Below are 20,171 nucleotides of genomic sequence, written 5' to 3'. Positions count from 1 at the left end.
CAATTATTTGTTTTATAATTGGATTCAATTCTTAACTGTTACTCTGGGCTTCAAGATTGAGTTCTAAGACTAAAACTTTAAGCTTATACTAGTTTGGTTGTTCTTATTAAGGAACGAATTCCTGAGTTCTTTCCCAAGTAACATGTTTTTAATTGGGGTTCGAAATCAGCTCCCTAATATTGCGATGTACATGCCGTATTCCAGCTTGGCTGGTAAGGGGCTGGTTAAGACTTCTTTGAAATCTATTTGGTTCTATTTTGTCCAAATTTCTTTGATTTTATTCCAGTAAGGCTAACACTTTCTTTAAGTGTGTTTCTGTCCTATATATTTTGGATACTGTTGAAGCATGGCTAGGCACCCATGGGGTTCAAGCGCTGCTCAGACCTGGAATCTTCTGGGGTATTTCTTCCAGTTCGTTTTTTAGGAACCGGGTTTGGAGTTTTATTCAAACTATTTTGCCTTTTTATGGTCATTGATAGCATTATTTGTTTTCCTTAGATACAATAAATGCATATTTTCATTTTTCTGTTTTCATTCAGATTATTTTCTGAGGATGCGGAATCTCATATGATTCACTTGCTCTTCAGGGCATAGTTAGAGGATCTTTTTTTTTAAAGCTCTTGATTCCTCAAACAAGGGTCACCTTTTTTAGGTTTCCAGATAGTTTGTGTCACTGTCTTTGTCTCTATCAGACAAGGGATAATTCTATTGGGTTCCGTCTGTCAGTACCTTTAGTCTCTATTATTTCCTTCAGTTGCTATATATGCACAGAAATTTTAGGTCTTATGGCCTCAGCATTGGATTCAATTCCCTTTGCTCATTTTCACTAGGAAGAACCTTTCCAGTCATTTATGAGTGTTGTTTCTTCTAGAACATGGTTGGAGGATCAATTTACCAAAAAGTTTGTTGATTCCTCAGACAAGGGTAACCTTTTTAGGTTTCCTGATAGATTCAGTGTCCTTGACTCTATCTCTGACAGACAAGAGACGTCTGACATTGGTTTCAGCTTGTCGAAACCTTCAGTCTCAATCTTTCCCTTCGGTAGCCTTATGCATGGAAATTCTAGGTCTTATGACTACTGCATTGGACGCGGTCCCCTTTGCTCGTTTTCACATGCGACTTCTTCAGCTCTGTATGCTGAACCAGTGGTGCAGGGATTATACAAAGATATCTCAATTAATATCTTTGAAACCGATTGTGCGACACTCTCTGACGTGGTGGACAGACCACCATTGTTTAGTTCAGGGGGCTTCTTTTTGTTCTTCCAACCTGGACTGTGATTTCAACAGATGCAAGTCTGACAGGTTGGGGAGCTGTTTGGGGGTCTCTGACAGCACAAGGGGTTTGGGAATCTCAGGCGGTGAGATTACCAATCAATATTTTGGAACTCCGTGCAATTTTCAGAGATCTTCAGTCATGGCCTCTTCTAAAGAGAGAGTCGTTCATTTGTTTTCAGACGGACAATGTCACAACTGTGGCATATGTCAATCATCAAGGAGGGACTCACAGTCCTCTGGCTATGAAAGAAGTATCTCGAATTCTGGTATGGGCGGAATCCAGCTCCTGTCTAATTTCTGCGGTTCATATCCCAGGTGTAGACAATTGGGAAGCGGATTATCTCAGTCGCCAAACGTTACATCCGGGCGAATGGTCTCTTCACCCAGAGGTATTTCTTCAGATTGTTTAAATGTGGGGACTTCCAGAAATAGATCTGATGGCTTCTCATCTAAACAAGTAGCTTCCCAGATATCTGTTCAGATCCAGGGATCCTCAGGCAGAGGCAGTGGATGCATTGTCACTTCCTTGGAAGTATCATCCTGCCTATATCTTTCCGCCTTTAGTTCTTCTTCCAAGAGTAATTTCCAAGATTCTAAAGGCCTCACAGGTTTTGGTATGCGGTTCTTGTCCGGATGGCCACTTGCCAACCGTGGACTCTTCCGTTAAGACCAGACCTTCTATCACAAGGTCCTTTTTTTCCATCAGGATCTCAAATCCTTAAATTTGAAGGTATGGAGATTGAACGCTTGATTCTCAGTCATAGAGGACTCTCTGATTAATACTATGTTACAGGCTCGTAAATCTGTATCTAGGAAGATATATTATCGAGTCTGGAAGATTTACATTTCTTAGTGTTTTTCTCATCATTTTTCTTGGCATTCTTTTAGAATTCCTAGAATTTTTACAGTTTCCTCAGGATGGTTTGGATAAAGGTTTGTCTGCAAGTTCCTTGAAATGACAAATCTCTGCTCTTTCTGTTCTTTTTCACAGAAAGATTGCTAGTCTTCCTGATATTCATTGTTTTGTACAAACTTTGGTTCGTATAAAACCTGTTATTAAGTCAATTTCTCCTTGAAGTTTGAATTTGGCTCTGGGGGCTCTTCAAGCTCCTCCGTTTGAACCTATGCATTCGCTGGACATTAAATTACTTTCTTGGAAAGTTTTGTTTCTTTTGGCCATCTCTTCTGCTAGAAGAGTTTCTGATTTATCTGCTCTTTCTTGTGAGTCTCCTTTTCTGATTTTTCATCAGGATAAGGCGGTGTTGCGAACTTCTTTTAATTTTTACCTAAGGTTGTGAATTCTAACAACATTAGTAGAGAAATTGTGGTTCCTTCATTGTGTCCTAATCCTAAGAATTCTAAGGGAAGATCGTTGCATTCTTTGGATGTAGTTAGAGCTTTGAAATATTATGTTGAAGCTACTAAAAATTTCCGAAAGACTTCTAGTCTATTTGTTATCTTTTCCGGTTCTAGGAAAGGTCAGAAGGCCTCTGCCATTTCTTTGGCGTCTTGGTTAAAGTCTTTGATTCATCATGCTTATGTCGAGTCGGGTAAAACTCTGCCTCAAAGGATTACAGCTCATTCTACTAGGTCAGTTTCTACTTCCTGGGCGTTTAGGAATGAAGCTTCGGTTGATCAGATTTGCAAAGCAGCAACTTGGTCTTTGCATACTTTTACTAAATTCTACCATTTTTGATGTGTTTTCTTCTTCTGAAGCAGTTTTTGGTAGAAAAGTACTTCAGGCAGCTGTTTCAGTTTGATTCTTCTGCTTATAATTTCAGTTTTTTTCATTATAAGATTTAAACTTTATTTTGGGTGTGGATTATTTTCAGCGGAATTGGCTGTCTTTATTTTATCCCTCCCTCTCTAGTGACTCTTGCGTGGAAGATCCACATCTTGGGTATTCATTATCCCATACGTCACTAGCTCATGGACTCTTGCTAATTACATGAAAGAAAACATAATTTATGTAAGAACTTACCTGATAAATTCATTTCTTTCATATTAGCAAGAGTCCATGAGGCCCACCCTTTTTTGTGGTGGTTATGATTTTTTTGTATAAAGCACAATTATTCCAATTCCTTATTTTTTATGCTTTTGCAGTTTTGTCTTATCACCCCACTTCTTGGCTATGCGTTAAACTGATTTGTGGGTGTGGTGAGGGGTGTATTTATAGGCATTTTGAGGTTTGGGAAACTTTGCCCCTCCTGGTAGGAATGTATATCCCATACGTCACTAGCTCATGGACTCTTGCTAATATGAAAGAAATGAATTTATCAGGTAAGTTCTTACATAAATTATGTTTTTTGTGTTTTGCATTTCATTGACAGTCAACTCAAAAAAATATCATTGTTTAAAAAGATAGATAATCCCTTTATTACCCAATTCCCAGTTTTGCACAGCCAACATGGTTATATTAATACACTTTTTACCGCTATGATTACCTTGTATCTAAGCCTTTCTGACAGCCCACTGATCACATTACTTTTTATTTATTATCTATTGACTTCCATTTTATCCAATTAGTGCAGTGTCTGCCACAACCCACGGGCGTGAGCGCAATGTTATCTATATGGCTCACATGAACTAGCAATCCCCTGTGGTGAAAAGCTAATAAAAAAATCATGTCATTAAGAGGCTGTCTGTAGTGGCTTACAAACAGGCAGACATTTAGAGGTTTAAAGGTTATAAAGTATACAGGTATACCTCACTTTACAGCGCTTCACTTTACAGCGCTTTGTGGAGCTGAAGTTCAACCTCCAAGGATTTTAAAACAGTGCTGTAATCTTTGTGAGATTGCAAGAAAAGTGACTGGCACCATTTTGTTATGCTTAGTTCACTCTGTTTACAGCATTACAGTGCAATCTGTGTCTCAGTGCTATAGTCTGGCAAATTGTACTACAGTGATTGTCACTATTTTACAGGTACAGTATTTATTGCATACTGTGCTGTGCGAGTGTTAAACTAAACTTAGCGCTATTGCACACCTAATATAAGTTAGTTAGAACATGTTTTAAGTTTTTAAACACACTGGCAAGTGAAAAGAAAGCTAAAACTGCCTTGTTTCACTTTAAGGCGGTTTTCACTTTACAGCGGGGCTCCAGTCCCTAACCCGCTGTATGAGCGGGGTATACCTGTATTAATATAACAATGTTGGTTGGGAAAAGCTTGGGAATGGGTAGTAAAGGCGTCATCTATCTTTTTAAACAATAACAATTTTAGTGTTGACTGTCCCTTTCAGAAAATGTCACGTTTTGCCCCTTACCTCCACTTTATAATGTTAATAAAGACTACAAATGTTTGTTATTTATTTGCTTTGAGAAGTAAACCGGTCTAAGCGGTCGATTTACCAATGTCTGGCGGACATATATGCTTATTTTCCTTATTGTCTCTCTGTTTTATTATTTCTCAATTTATATTACTCCTAACATTTTCCATATTTTTTTAAAAATAGTTTTTAATTGATTTCCTTTGCAGTTGTCTTCTGCTTTGCCTACTCCTCATTGTTGGATTTTTTCAGTGTCCTATCCTCTCATTCTGTTTAACTTTCCTCTCTTGTCCTGAGTCCCTCTGACACCATTTTTAGGAGGTCCCTTGTTCATCCACCCTTTTCCTCCTCAGACTCCTCAGTCTGAAAAGATCTCCACTGCCTCCATTATTTTCAGTTAAAAGGGCCGAATTATCATTGTGCGAGCGGACATGATCCGATATTGCGGATCATGCCCGCTGCACATCGATAAATGCCAACAGCATACGCTCTCAGCATTTATCATTGCAATACCGCCCCCTGCAGATTTGCGGCCAATTGACCGCTAGCAGGGGTGTCAATCAACCTGATCGTATTCGATCGGGTTGATTTCTGGCGGTCTGTCCGCCTCAGAGCAGGCGGACAGGCTATGGAGCAGCTGCTTCATAACTTGTGTTTCCGGCGAACCTGTAGACTCGCCAGAAACACGGGGCATCAAGCTCCATACAGAGCTTGATAAATATGCCCCAAAGTGTAATATCTCCTCAACTTCTTATTTGATACTTTTTTTTATTTCTTATTAAGCACGAAAGTATTATTTTCAAACTAATAATTCATCCATCATAAATTAATATCAGTTTACACAGAATCTTTGCCAATGCCGTCAAATTAACATATACTGGTCATCTACACCTCAATAGTTAAATACCTGTAGCAAGTCTTATTTTAAAAAAAGTCTTAATGAATGAAGTACTTTGTCAGATGCATAGCCCCCATTTGGGACGAAACGTTGTCCATGCAAGTTAATGTTTACCATTAATGTGCTATTGGTACATTTTTGTATTAATTATGACTTATAGAAAATTTGAAGAAACACCTTTCTCTTTTCCATGAGAACATAGTGAACATACAGCTAGATTACAAGTTTTGCGGTACGGCTATTAACGCTGAAAAATTGGCCATTACGCTGGAATGGCCAGGAATGCATATTACGAGTCGCGGCGGTATACCGCAATAATTTTAGCCTGTCCATTCCGCAACGTCCATTCCGCACTTAAAAAAAATGCAGTTTGAGTGTGGGATTTTCCATAGCGCCGTATTACAGGTTGTGTGGTATGGCTAAAATGCTTGCGTTACAGCCTATTCTGACACGATCCATACCGCCATCTGAGACCAGTAGTTATGGATTTTGCAAAACAAAAATGTTTCACAAAACTCATAACTAAACTGTTACAAAGTACACTAACACCCATAAATGACCTATTAACCCCTAAACCGCCACCCTCCCGTATCGCAAATACTATATTAAACGTAATAACCCCTAATCTGACGCCCACACACATCGCTACTATTAAATAAAATTATTAACCCCTAAAACGCTGCTCCCCGACATTGCAACACTAATAAAAGTTATTTACCCCTAATCCGCCGCTCCCGACATTGCCAAAACCTAAATAAACCTATTAACCCATAAACCGCCAACTCCCCACATCGCCAACTCTATAATAAAGTATTAACCCCTAAACCTCCAGCCCCCCACATCGTAACTACTAAACTAAACCTATTAACCGATAAACCACCTGCCCCCCACATCACAAAACACTAAATTAAACTATTAACCCCTAAACCTAACATTCCCTTAACTTTAAATTAAAATAACAATATAACTATCTTAAAATAAATAAATACTTTCCTGTGAAATAAAACATTTTTTTTTTAACTATAAATTAACCTAACATAACTAATCAAATCAAATAAAAAAAACTACCAATTAAAAAATCTAAATTACGGGGGGGCGGAGCCGGAAGCGGTGCAAATGGCCGCATAATCCCTGAGCTCCGTAACACCAGCTTTATAAGACCACCATAAATGACCTGTTAAAGCGCAGATTTCGGATAGAACAGGTGACGGAGCAGCTACCGGGACACAGGGCACTTGAATCGGACATAGGTTCTGTCCCAGGACCACAGAGTGTCGGAGTACACAGGCGTGTGTTCTACACGGGAGCCGCCATCTTGCCCAGAAAGCACAGACTGACATCGGAGATATCCCTAGGCGGCCCACCGGACCACTTGCCACTTGGACAACAGAAAGCAGCTGACAAGAACGTCACAAGACAGGGTGAGCACAGAGCAGCGACCGTTGAATAAATTACCCGCATAGAACACCGTGCCTCCCTGCCGCTTGACATCCCCCCACGTGGCAAAGACAGCATAGCCCATAAAGCTTAAATAGAGCCGCAATCTTTAAATACCTGCAAACAAGAAGATACAATCTCGGCAGATATTAAACTGCATATGCCAGTACACAGGGCCATAGATTAAAACCAAAATACTATAGCTAATCACACAGTGGCACTTTGCGGATACATGTAAAGGAAATAATACAGAGAAACAGTCTATAATCTCACTATTCCGGGACTAATTAAAATCACTCCATAACAGAAAACCTTGCATAAATAATTACAGTAGCTAATAACAGCAAGGTAATGGCGGCCAGAAAACAAATAAAACCTGCCAAACTCACTAAGCCGCTTGTTTCAAAAGACCATTTGGCAAAAAACTTCTTTTCTGGTGGTTTGAGGCTTTCAGCAGTTTCAGATCCTGAGGTACCTTCCTCTCCTGACAGAGACTCTAACAATTCTACCCCAATCACACCGCCACAAGACCCTATGTCACAAATCCCAACCTCTGTCCTCTCCTCACTTGCTTCCAAACAAGATATAGCTGAAATCATTAGATCTTGCATTAAGGAGGAGATGGCGGAGCTCAAACAAGACATGCATTCCCTAGGGTTTAGGGTTGAGGCACTTGAAGATACCTCAGGACAAGCCACAGAAACCATTGCATCTTTGCAAGATCAAGCAGTACTACATGCCTCTCTTCTCGACACGCTGCACGACAAGTTAGAAGACTTGGAGAACCGGGGAAGGAGGAAAAACATAAGAATCAGAGGAATACCTGAGTCAGTCCTACCTAAGGACTTAATGACCTACCTCCCCGCACTATTCCAACACTTAACAGGGTCACAAGCAGCAGAAAATTTTCAATGGGATAGAGCTCACCGAGCATTACGACCCAAACCACCAGATTCGGCTCCTCCAAGGGACATTATTATTAAATTCAAGCAGTTTCGAGAAAAGGAAGAATTATTAAATGCCTCTAGGAAAAATCAACCAGTTCGCTTCCGAGGTTTGGTCCTGCAGTTCTATGCTGATCTTTCTCCCAGGACACTGCAAAGAAGAAGAGAACTGAATCCTTTAACCTCTCTTTTAAGGCAAAAAAGAATCCTCTACAGATGGGGATTCCCCTTTCACTTGTATGTATTCCATGGAAATCGGAAGCTGACCTGTAAAACTACAGAAGAAATCCCAGCATTTTGCAAAGCTCTGGATTTAGACCCCCCAGACTGCAGTAGAGAAGAGCCACTACTAGAACAACCTGTTCATAAAAGAACAAAACAACACAGCATGGAATGGCAGCAGGCACCCTCCTCCCATAGATCCAAATCGAGACATTCAAGCACATCTACTCCAAAGAAACAGAGATCAATGGCTACCTCAGATCCAAGCAAGAAGCAACATACACCTGAGAAAACCTAAGTAATAAAACAGGATGGGTTTTCTTCAATGTCCGTCTCTCTATCTTTGAACGAAAAACTGTCTCACTCACCCGCCGTTATGGTTACATGACGGACACTAAATCCTCCTAAGGACATTAGGACAAGCAGTATGGTGAGATTGTACTTGAAACAGTATCATGTGCCTTCCCCTGTTCTCTCCCTTCCTCTTTCCCCCTCTCCCCCCCGATACATACACTGTATTATCAAAATAACATTGCTCAGTTAAATTGAATAAGTTGAACTGAATTTATGTCACCTGTTTCTTTCTTCTTTTATTTCTATTTCTATTTCTATTTCTATCTCTATTTCTATTTCTATTCCATTTAATTTACACAGGTCATGTTGGTTTAAATAATTGAATGTTAGTAGCTAATTTTTACAGCTGGTTACCATCCTTCTTAACATTGCACTTGTTATGAAACAATTGCTACCCACTATTCTCTCATGTTACTCCAGTGAGAGAAGTTTTGTTGATTATTGTTTTTTGTTTAAATGTTTTATGTTATCTTTTTGGTGTATAGCTCTAGAGGCGCAACTCTTAAGTCATAAAATTACTCAATCAGAGCACTGCTTAACCTCAAAACACAACCTACCTAATGCCAGCCAACAATAAAACCATTACGCTAATTAGTCAAAACGCAAAGGGACTGAACTCACCTCAGAAACGCTCAATGGCACTCACAGACCTACATAGGAAAAAGGGAGACATTCTCTTTTTACAAGAGACCCATTTCTTAAAATCTAAAGAACCAAAATATTTTGGCTACCATTATACCCAACACTTTCACAGCTCGTTTGAGCACAAAAGAAACGGAGTCAGCATTCTTATAAGCAGACACATACCTTATACACATATCAAAACTTACACCGACACGGAAGGAAGGTTCCTTTGTATTGTTGGCCTGATATACGGCACCCCAGTAACACTGGTCAACCTATACGCCCCAAATACTAAACAACTCCCCTATTTTAAGAAACACTTCGCCCAAATTTTAGATTACGCTAAAGGCGCTCTTTACATTGGGGGTGACTTTAATATACCGATCCAGCCGTGTGTGGATACATCAAATCCACATCCGACTATATCGAAAAGCACAACAAAACACCTCTGGAAAATATTTAGAGACCAGACCCTATTTGACATCTGGAGACTCAAACACCCTGAGCAGAGAGACTATACTTTTTTCTCGTCCCCGCACCGATCCTATAGCAGGATTGATTATATCCTCACCAATCAGAAAGGTCTATCTAATGTTTTATCCTCTAAAATCTCACACACAGTTTGGTCAGATCATTCTGCTGTAATCACAAGACTTGACTGGCCATCTGCCCCCAAGAGAGTCTTCCAGTGGAAATTAGATGACAGTTTGTTAAATGCCCCTGAATTCAAAGCTAAACTAGAAAAGCTTCTCCCTGAATATTTTCAATTCAATTCACTTCCAGAAACTGATCCATATGTAGTATGGGAAGCTCATAAATGCTTCATACGGGGTGAATTTATTAAAAGACAGGCATATGTTAAAAGCAAAGCACGCACACTCTATCAGCAATCAACAGACCTTTTAGCTAAGTTAGAGTATGCACACAAGCAGAATCCAGCAGATTCACAAACTCTCACTGCGCTTGAAACAGCTAGGAAAACGGTCCAAGACCAAATGCTCAAAGAAGCCAACTCATTAGCGCTTAAAACTAAGCAAAAATTTTATTTTGAGAATAACAGAGCAGGGAAACTATTGGCACGTGCCCTTAAACTTAAAAAGTTGAAAACCTTTATCCACGAGCTAAAAACACCCGCAAATAAAAAGGTTCACACTACCCCTGAGATCCTTTCCCAATTTGTGCAATACTACTCCAAACTTTATAATTTAAAAAAGAGGAATACCCCGGTAGAAACAAGCCCTGAGATCAAGACTTACATTACCCCCATTCCTCTCCCTCAATTAACTTTAGAACAGTCAGAGGAGTTGGAAGCTCCAATCACTACGAAGGAAATCCTTTTGGCTCTCAAACAACTACCATCTGGTAAAAGCCCGGGACCGGATGGTTTTTCAGTTTATTATTACAAACAGTTTGCACAAATCCTACTCCCACAACTTGAAGTGATATTTAACAGGACAGATGCCCAACATCCTTTCCCTCCCTCCATGTTGGAGGCTCATGTTACAGTCATCCCTAAACCCGGCAAACAGCCAGACACCCCTGCCAATTTTCGTCCTATTTCATTGCTGAACGTGGACATCAAATTATACGCCAAAATTATCGCACTCAGACTTAATAAATATCTGCCCCTCCTTATCCATCCGAACCAGGTAGGATTTGTCCCCCTCAGGGAAGCGCGCGACAATACCATTAAAGTATTAAATCTGTTAGAATACGTCCAAACCCAATCTGTCCCAACAATATTCTTGGCTATTGACGCCGAGAAAGCCTTTGATAGGCTCGACTGGCAATTCCTTAAATCTACATTATCCCATTTTGGACTGGGAGACCTCCTTATAGACAAAATCTTCGCCCTATATCACAACCCAAAGGCCCGTATCAAATTAAATGACTCCCTATCAGATCCCTTCCAAATTTACAATGGAACAAGACAGGGCTGCCCCCTTTCCCCATTATTGTTTATACTGGCCATGGAAGTTCTGGCCACTAAAATTAGAAATAATGACCAAATACACGGGGTGCTAGTTGGAGATACACAATACAAAACATCACTTTACGCTGACGACATCCTCTTTACAATAACCCTCCCGGAGATTACTATACCCACACTAATGACTGAACTAAACTCCTATGGAACTATGTCCAACTTTAAAATAAATACATCTAAATCGGAATTCTTGAGCATAGCAACCGACAGTGCAGTCATCGAAACGATAATTCAGAAATATCAGTTTACACACCAACGTAAATCGTTAAAATATTTAGGGATACAAATTGCAATATCGTCAGAATTACTATTTAAATTGAACTACCAAAAACTCCTCAATGAAATACGTAAAGATTTGGATAATTGGCAAAACAAACATATATCCTGGTTAGGAAGAATACAAGCTTATAAAATGAGTATCCTCCCTCGCTTATTGTATCTATTCCAAACAGTTCCCATATCTACCCCCACACATTTTATTAGAACGGCACAATCTCTAGCAAATTCCTACATATGGGCACACAAACGGAGCAGAATAGCAAAAACTACACTATATAGAAATCGGAACAGGGGTGGGTTTGGGGTTCCCAACCTAGAATTATACAAACAGGCAGCACAACTAACCAGGATTGTAGACTGGAGCAAAAACGCTCAAAATAAAGAGTGGGTTAAATTAGAACACGATCTGTCAGCAACGAGGAGCCTGAGTGCTATTTGCTGGACACACCCGCAACACAGAACCCCACACTCAAGTAACCCTTCTCTAGTTGAAAGCACTATGATAACATGGGATGCCCTAATAAGGGCCCGCTACGATATCTCCACAATCCCCTCCCCTCTCTCTCCCCTGTTACATAATATGGACTTTCCCTCCCATCAACACATCTGGAATGATAAGTTCTATAATATCACAACCGGCCTACCTTGTTACTCAGTTCTAGAACAAGGAGCTCTCTTGCCCAGAACGTCATTAATTGATAAACATATTCCTCATTTTCATAGATGGTTTGACTACCTCCAAATGTCCCACTTCATAATGCATCACAAAGATAAACCAAACTTAGTCCGGACTTTAAAACCATTTGAACACCTATGTTGGGCCACCCAACCCATGAAAGGCACACTATCAGCAATATATAAAATCCTGATAGATACCCATTCTAGACAACTCCCATCATACACCAAAGCATGGGAAACAGAGCTAGGAGCTGAGGTGACAGGTGAAACATGGAACAAGATCTTCCAACAGATGAGTAAATCTCCATCCTCTATGAGTATAACAGAGACCAATATGAAATTATTAGGACGCTGGTACCTTTACCCTAGCAGACTTGCTAAAATTTATAAACACTCCGACCCACACTGCTGGAGAGCCTGTAAACAGATGGGCACATTATATCACATTTGGTGGGATTGTCCCACTCTACAACCATTTTGGAAGCAAATACACAAAGAGATCCAAGTTGTTCTCTCACATAATATACCTTACAACCCCATTACCTTACTATTTAATTTCCCCCCTAAGATTAAATGTAAATATAAACTAACACTCCTATACATCATGTTAAGTAGCGCGAAGCAGTTAATCCCGAGGCTCTGGAAACAACAAACAATTCCTACAATAGGAAGTTGGAGACAAAATGTTACTTCCCTTTTATCCTTAGAAAAATACCATTATCAAAAAACAGGCAGGATGGACTTCTATTGTGCTTTAATGATTTTCTGGGAAACACATATCTATACAATAAATAAGAGTCCCTAACATAGTCTAACAACCAAGTATAAATAGGACCTGATTGACCTCACGACCCCGAGACACACATAAATCAAGTGCGTCTACTCCTCTGCGCCTCATAGAAATACACCAAAGTTATGTTATTATAACCTTTATTGTTTATATCCTTATTTTATATTTAAAGCTGTTATAGATTTTAAACAGGAAAAGAACATTTTACATGCATAATGGTCTGCATAATATTTGACAGAGAAATGGAAATACTTATTTTCTAAAGATCTTCACACTAACTAATTTGTTTGTATTTTCATAAAAATGTAAAATGAATAACCTGTATTGTTATATTGTTTTTGATTCAATAAAGCTTTTTGAAAAATAACAAAAAAAAAAAAAAAAAAAAAAAAAAAAAAAAAATCTAAATTACAAATTTAAAAAAACCTAACACTACAAAAATATTTAAAAAATCGAAAATTACAAAAAATAATAAACACTAAATTATGAAAAATAAAAACAATGACACCTAATCTAATAGCCCTATAAAAATAAAAAGCCCCCCAAAATAAAAACACCCTCTAACCTACAATAAACTACAAATAACCCTTAAAAGGGCCTTTGTAGGGCATTGCCCTAAATTAAACAGCTTTTTTACCTTAAAAATGACTAATCTCCCCTAATAGTAAACCCCCCACCCAACCAACCCCCCAAAATAAAAAAAAACCTAACTCTAAAATATCCTAAACTACCCGTTGCCCCTAAAGGGGCTTTGTATGGGCATTGCCCTTAAAAGGGCATTTAGCTCTTTTACAAGTGCCCTAAGTCCTAATCTAAAAAAAAACACCCCCAAAAAAAACTAACACTAACCCCAGAAAATCTACTCACGGTTCCTGAAATCCGGACATCCATCTTCATCCAGGCAGCGAGAAGTCTTCATCCAGGTGGCGACACCTTCATCCATCTCGGGGAAGTCTTCTATCTTCATCTCGGTGGCGCGGAGCGGAGCTATCCTGGATGGCGATGACATCCTGCACGGAGTGTCCTCTTCTTATGGTCACCGCCGTACACTGAAGTTGAATGCCAGGTAGCTGTTTCAAAATGGCGTACCTTGCATTCCTATTGGCTGATTTGATCCTTCAAATTCAAATCAGCCAATAGGATGAGAGCTACTGAAATCCTATTGGCTGATTTGAACAGAAAAAGAGCTAAATGCCCTTTTAAGGGCAATGGGTAGCTTAGGATTTTTTAGAGTTACATTTTTTTATTTTGGTGGTTGGTTCGGTGGGTTTACCTTTAGGGGGGAACTTTTTAATTTTTAAGGTAAAAGACCCTTTTAAGGAGCTATAGGTATTTTAATGTAGGTTAGGGGGTGTTTTTATTTTGGGGGTCTTTTTTATTTTTATAGGGCTATTAGATTAGGTGTAAATATTTTTATTTTTATAGGGCTATTAGATTAGGTGTAAATATTTTTATTTTTGATAATTTTGTTTATTATTTTTGTAATCTTAGAGTTTTTTATTTTTTGTAATTTTAGATTTTTTTTAAATATTTTCGTAGTGTTAGGTTTTTTAAATTTGTAATTTAGATTTTTTAATTGGTAGTTTTTTCTCCATTTTAATAGAATAGTTATGTTAGGTTAATTTACAGTTTAAACTTAGTTTTTTTACTTTTATTTCACAGGTAAGTTTTTATTTTAAGATAGTTATATTGTAATTTTAATTTAAAATTAGGGCGTGTTAAGTTTAGGGGTTAATAGTTTAATTTAGTGTTTTGCAATGTGGGGCCGGTGGTTTAGGGGTTAATAGGTTTAGTTTAGTAGTTACAATGTGGGGGGCTGGAGGTTTAGGGGTGATTACTATATTATAGTGCTTTGCGATGTGGGGGGGGGCAGCTGTTTAGAGGTAAATAGGTTTATTTAGGTGTCGGCGATGTCGGGGGCGGCGGAATAGGGGTTAATAATTTTTATTAGTGCCGGCAATGTCGGGGAGCGGCGGAATAGGGGTTAATAATTTTTATTAGTTTTGGTCATGTCGGGGAGCGGCGGAATAGGGGTTAATAACTTTATTTCATGTCAGCGATGCCGGCGAGCGGCGGAATAGGGGTTAATAATTTTTATTAGTGTTGGTGATGTTGGGGAGCGGCGAAATAGGGGTTAATAACTTTATTTTGTGTCTGCAATGTCAGGGAGCGGCGGACTAGGGGTGTTTAAACTAGGGGTTTATGTTAGAGTGTTAGGTTTTAAACGTAACTTTCTATTCCCCATAGACATCAATGAGGTTGCGTTACGGCGATCTCCATTCCGCGATCGCAGGTGTTAGTTTTTTTTCTAACACTCTCTCCCCATTGATGTCTATGGGGAAAGCGTGCACAAGCACGTCAACTCAGCCCTTTGCTTTTGTACGGTATGGAGCTTAATGCACCATAACACACAGCACAAGGAGGCTTTTCAGTAACTCATAATGGCAGCACTATGGAGAGTGCAATAACGCAATTTTTTTGCCGTCAGTTTCGCACCATGTTTAGCGCAAAACTCGTAATCTAGGTGATATCGAGGTAAGCTTAGATATGTGCACGTACCTTGAGCACTATATAAAACCTATATTTGCAAGAATGTTATACAGTATGTATTGTGCAAGACACAAACACGTTCAAGATAATCTTAAGAATATGTCACTATTTTTTTCATGGAATGGAGATATGTAATAGAGGTAATTTGAAAAGTTGTGTGTGTGTTTTTTTTTTAATTGTAGACTCTCTGAATCATGGTAGTTTAATATTGAATTCTATGTTTAAGCAAATTTAACTCACATCATTCTAGCTTGCTCTCCAAGCCATATCTCAGATTGCTTTTTACTAAATGAAGACTCAAGCCCTGTACTCATATTGGTCCAAAGCTTTCTTCTTTGGTCTAGTTTCATCATTTCCAGAGCAGAGTCTCTGTTCCATATCATACTAATCAACTTATTTCCACAATATAACTCTTTGTACATCAAACTAAATATTTCCTGACTTTTTACACACTGCTATTACCAGATTATCAGGACTTGAAGCCCGTAGCAAATAAAAATAAAGTACCAAAACTATAGGTAGTCTCAAATGCCATGAATTTGATAAAATGAGTGATGTCTATACATACTAACACACCCTATGGAGTCACAGCAGAATGATGTGTATAAGTATGGACAGGCTTAGTAACATGTACCATTGAGGATTTACACTTACACTATGTTACAGGTACCAGACCCAAGGGAACCCCAATCAGTATTCACATAATGCAGCAATAGACATATCGGTAAAATTAGATACATTTAGGGACCTTAGTGGGCAATATATTGTAAGTATGAATTATTTGTCTCTTCTAAGAATGGCTGTGAGTTTTGAAGAGGGAATGGTTAGGAGATTATTCTATAAGATTTAAAAAAATATTTCTTATGTTTTCCTTCAACAATTCTTACCGATTAAGTATCCATGGTTCCTTTGTACAGCTCAAGCCATGCAATAAACGGTCTGTCTCTTGAACATCATCAGTGTTTGATGTGTTATACTTTTTCCATGCAAACTCCCATTCCTCTTCCCCACCCTCTGCAATGGCATAGCAATAGACTGACCATCTAATTGATTCTGGTATTCTGAAAGGTAAAATAAACATTTAAGCTCTTTTAATACAATTAGGCTTCACATGTATGTATTTCGGGTGATCATTGTTACAGTGATTCATTAGAAATATACAACATCAGTGTATGTTGCAAATTAATGCAAATGTTTTAAACAGCCCCTGCTTTAAAGTCTTTTCTTGTTCAATTTAGTCTGTATTTAGTTTAATAATATTGTGCACAGTGTAGTACTCCCACCACAGGGGTTGCTGCTTCTTTTGCTTTTACTCTATTATTACTCTCATTGCTTGAAGTATGTTTTTTTCTGTAGTTTTCTTTATCTCTGGTCTCCTGTTACATTGAAGTTTAGCAGTGTGTAGCAAGGGGGAAACATGAGATGTTATTTATAATACCTAGGAAGGTAATCTCTCTAGTTTTGCACAATTTGTAACATGTTTAATTGCTCCCATTTATATACTGAGGTTTTGCTTAACAGGCTCTTAATGTGCTGGCACTGAAATTCACAGAGAAAAAAAATATATAGATTTAGGGATAGATTACTAGTGGCACGCTATTTAGTGCTCCCGTTTGAGCAATTAATTTGCTATTCCCTGATAGACTTCAATGGACCCTTACTGAGCCGCAGGGCAGTATTCCAACATGCTAACGACCCCAAACACACCTCCAAGATGACCACTGCCTTGCTAAAGAAGCTGAGGGTAAAGGTGATGGACTGGCTAAGCATGTCTCCAGAACTAAACCCTATTGAGCATCTATGGGGCATCCTCAAAAGGAAGGTGGGGGAGCGCAAGGTCTCTAACTTCCACCAGCTCCATGATGTCATCATGGAGGAGTGGAAGAGGACTCCAGTGGCAACCTGTGATGCTCTGGTGAACTCCATGCCCAAGAGGGTTAAGGCAGTGCTGGAAAATAATGGTGGCCACACAAAATATTGACATTTTGGGCCCAATTTGGACATTTCCACTTAGGGGTGTACTCACTTTTGTTGCCAACGGTTTAAACATTAATCGCTGTGTGTTGAGTTATTTTGAGGGGACAGCAAATTAACACTGTTATACAGGCTGTACACTCACTACTTTACATTGTAGCAAAGTATCATTTCTTCAGTGTTGTCACATGAAAATATATAAAATATTTATAAAAATGTGAGGGGTGTACTCACTTTTGTGAGATACTGTATATCAAATATCTATTTAGACATGTATATGTATGTATTTATATGTTAAAGACCTTTGCCTTCCTTTTTCTAACATCTTAGTAGACCTCATTTATTTTAGCCCTTATAACTTTTTTATGCAATATTTTTTTTAAATAATTTTTTTCAGACTGTGTTATTATGAGTGTAACTGTACTTGCTCTGAAGTCGCACAATCCCAACGCAAATTAAAGGGATATTTAATTGCAGAAATATAAAGCTTAGGAGCCAGCCCATTTCAGGTTCAGCACCCTGGATATTGCTTGCTTAAAGGGGTAGTAAACTTACAAACTAATGTTATATAATTCTGCAAATAGTGTGCAGCTTGCTCCCGCTACTAGACCAGAGCGGGAGCGAGCTACATTTATTTTAATGGCGCGACCGGGCACACAGTGTTGCAGAGATGCACTGTGTAAAATCCAGACCCGCTCAGTAGAGCAAGGAGCGGCGTTCTGGTAAAAGGAGGTTTTAGTTAAAATTTCTCTGCAATCCTTTGAAGTATAAATGTGCCGGTAAGCTAATGTTATATAATTCTGCACTATGTGCAGAATTATATAACATTAGTTTGTATGTTTACTACCCCTTTAATGGTTGCTGACTTTTAGCCATTCCTGCTTTTTAAATAAAGATAACAAGAGAACAAAGAACAATTTTTAAAAGGAGTAAATTAGAAAGTCGCTTAACATTGCATGCTCTATTTGAATCATTAAAGAAAAAATTTGGGTTTAGTATCCCTTTAAACTCAATTGCGCTCAAGCTAACGCTTTTACTTTTTAACCTTGTGCTTAACAGTTAGCGCGCCACTCGTAATCTAGCCCTTAGTGGGTAATTTCTGAGTCTATTAATTTACTACCCACAATCACTGCTGCAGCACAGATAGAAAATGAATCCTTTCCTCATAATAAATAAAAAAATAATCCTTACCTCATAAAATGCCACCTAATTGTGGAACTTTCAATAGTATTTTAGCAAAAGTAAAACAAAAACAAATCAACATATTTACATATATTGTTCTCCAATCCAGCAGCCACAACACAGTAGATAGCAGGTTAAACACACACACACATATATATATATATATATATATATATATATATATATATATATATATATATATATATATATATCAGTGATGTGCAGTCACTAGAGGCAGGTGAGGCAGTGCTTCACCTCTCATATGGGCAAAAATATATATTTTTTTATTGGCCTTAAAAAAAATAAAAAAAAATTGTAATTTTTTTTCCCCACCATTTTTTTCTCTCACAGCTATATGTTGTGTAATGGAGAGGCACAAGCAGGTCTGCCCACCATTACACAACATGCTGCGCCACCTACAGGATAAAAGTAGTTAAGATCATTGCATGGCCCATTATTAACTACTTATTTGAGGCAGTCCTATTTGGGCTGAACCAATCCAGCGAGAGGCATTAGTAAGTGGAACTTAGGGTTGGGGCTGGATGTTAAATCATTTAAAACAAAACAGAAATGGAAAAAAACACTTTCATATATTTTGTTGCTGTCCTGGGAACCTGCTAGCTTTGCTAAAGTTAAAAAGAGAGTTCTGTTCTTCCCCTCTAAGTGCAGTGGAATGTGCCACTGTCACTTCCTGAATCCTTATACAGAGCAGGAAGAGAGGCAGAGAGAGCACTGCAGTGTTTCAGGCACATCTTGTTAAAGTAAGATTTTACTGAAAGGGATTCTGTTAGTGAAAATGATCATTTAATGAATGTGGTTTAGTGTTTTTTTACTCTTTTACAGCAGGGTCGTTTTTGTATTTTGTTTACTCAAACTTTACACCCACTAACTTAGCAGCTTGCCTCTGTACTTTACACTAAATTATAGTCTCATTTTCTGAACTCTCTGTAGCTCTGCTGTTTTATTACTTTAAAATGCAGTGGTCCCTCTCCCCCCCCTTGTGTGTGTGTGTGTGTCTCTCTATCTATCCATCTCTTTATGTGTTGTTCTCCCCCATGGTCTCTTTCTCTCTCTGTCTCTCTTCCTCCCCCTCTGATTCTCATCCCTTATGTGTCTCTCTAACCCTCTGTATGTGATTGTGTCTCTCTCTCTCTCTAACCCTCTGTGTGTGATTGTGTCTCTCTCTCTCTAACCCTCTGTGTGTGATTGTGTCTCTCTTTCTCTCTCTCTCTCTCTAACCTTCTGTGTATGATTGTGTCTCTCTCTCTCTTTCTCTCTCTAACCCTCTGTGTGTGATTGTGTCTCTCTAACCCTCTGTGTATGATTGTGTCTCTCTCTCTAACCCTCTGTGTGTGATTGTGTCTCTTTCTCTCTCTAACCTTCTGTGTATGATTGTGTGTCTCTCTCTCTTTCTCTCTCTAACCTTCTGTGTCTCTCTCCCCCCCGAGTGCTTTTCTGTGTTTCTACCTTTTATTCTTTTAATTAATGAATTGGTAGTGCCATCTGATAGTGTGGCTTTATTTAAAGGGGTGGGGTCAAGCGCCCCACCATCTTTTAATTTCACCAGCCGCCACTGGATCAAGACATTTTTATATTTACTGAATAATGAAAGAATCTATAAGCATAATTTGCAGCATTAAAGTAAAAAGTATGTTTTAAACATATTTTAATGGGCATGGATTTCTAGATCTCATAATCAGAGCAAGC

The 20,171-nt window shown here is 38.6% G+C and overlaps 1 protein-coding gene across 1 annotated transcript in view; it reads right to left on the bottom strand.

The window, feature by feature from the left end:
- LVRN (laeverin) overlaps nucleotides 1-20,171 on the bottom strand; it is a 350,458-nt gene that overhangs the window by 32,906 nt on the left and 297,381 nt on the right. The window contains exon 17 of the mRNA XM_053701576.1: nucleotides 16,196-16,369. Within this exon, the coding sequence (XP_053557551.1) occupies nucleotides 16,196-16,369 (174 nt within the window). The remainder of the gene's footprint in view (nucleotides 1-16,195; nucleotides 16,370-20,171) is intronic.

This window comes from Bombina bombina, chromosome 2 (genome assembly GCF_027579735.1).
Source record: "Bombina bombina isolate aBomBom1 chromosome 2, aBomBom1.pri, whole genome shotgun sequence".
Taxonomy (NCBI): Eukaryota; Metazoa; Chordata; class Amphibia; order Anura; family Bombinatoridae; genus Bombina; species Bombina bombina.
Note: the sequence above shows the minus strand (reverse complement) of the source record. Positions and strands in the feature narration are given on the sequence as shown.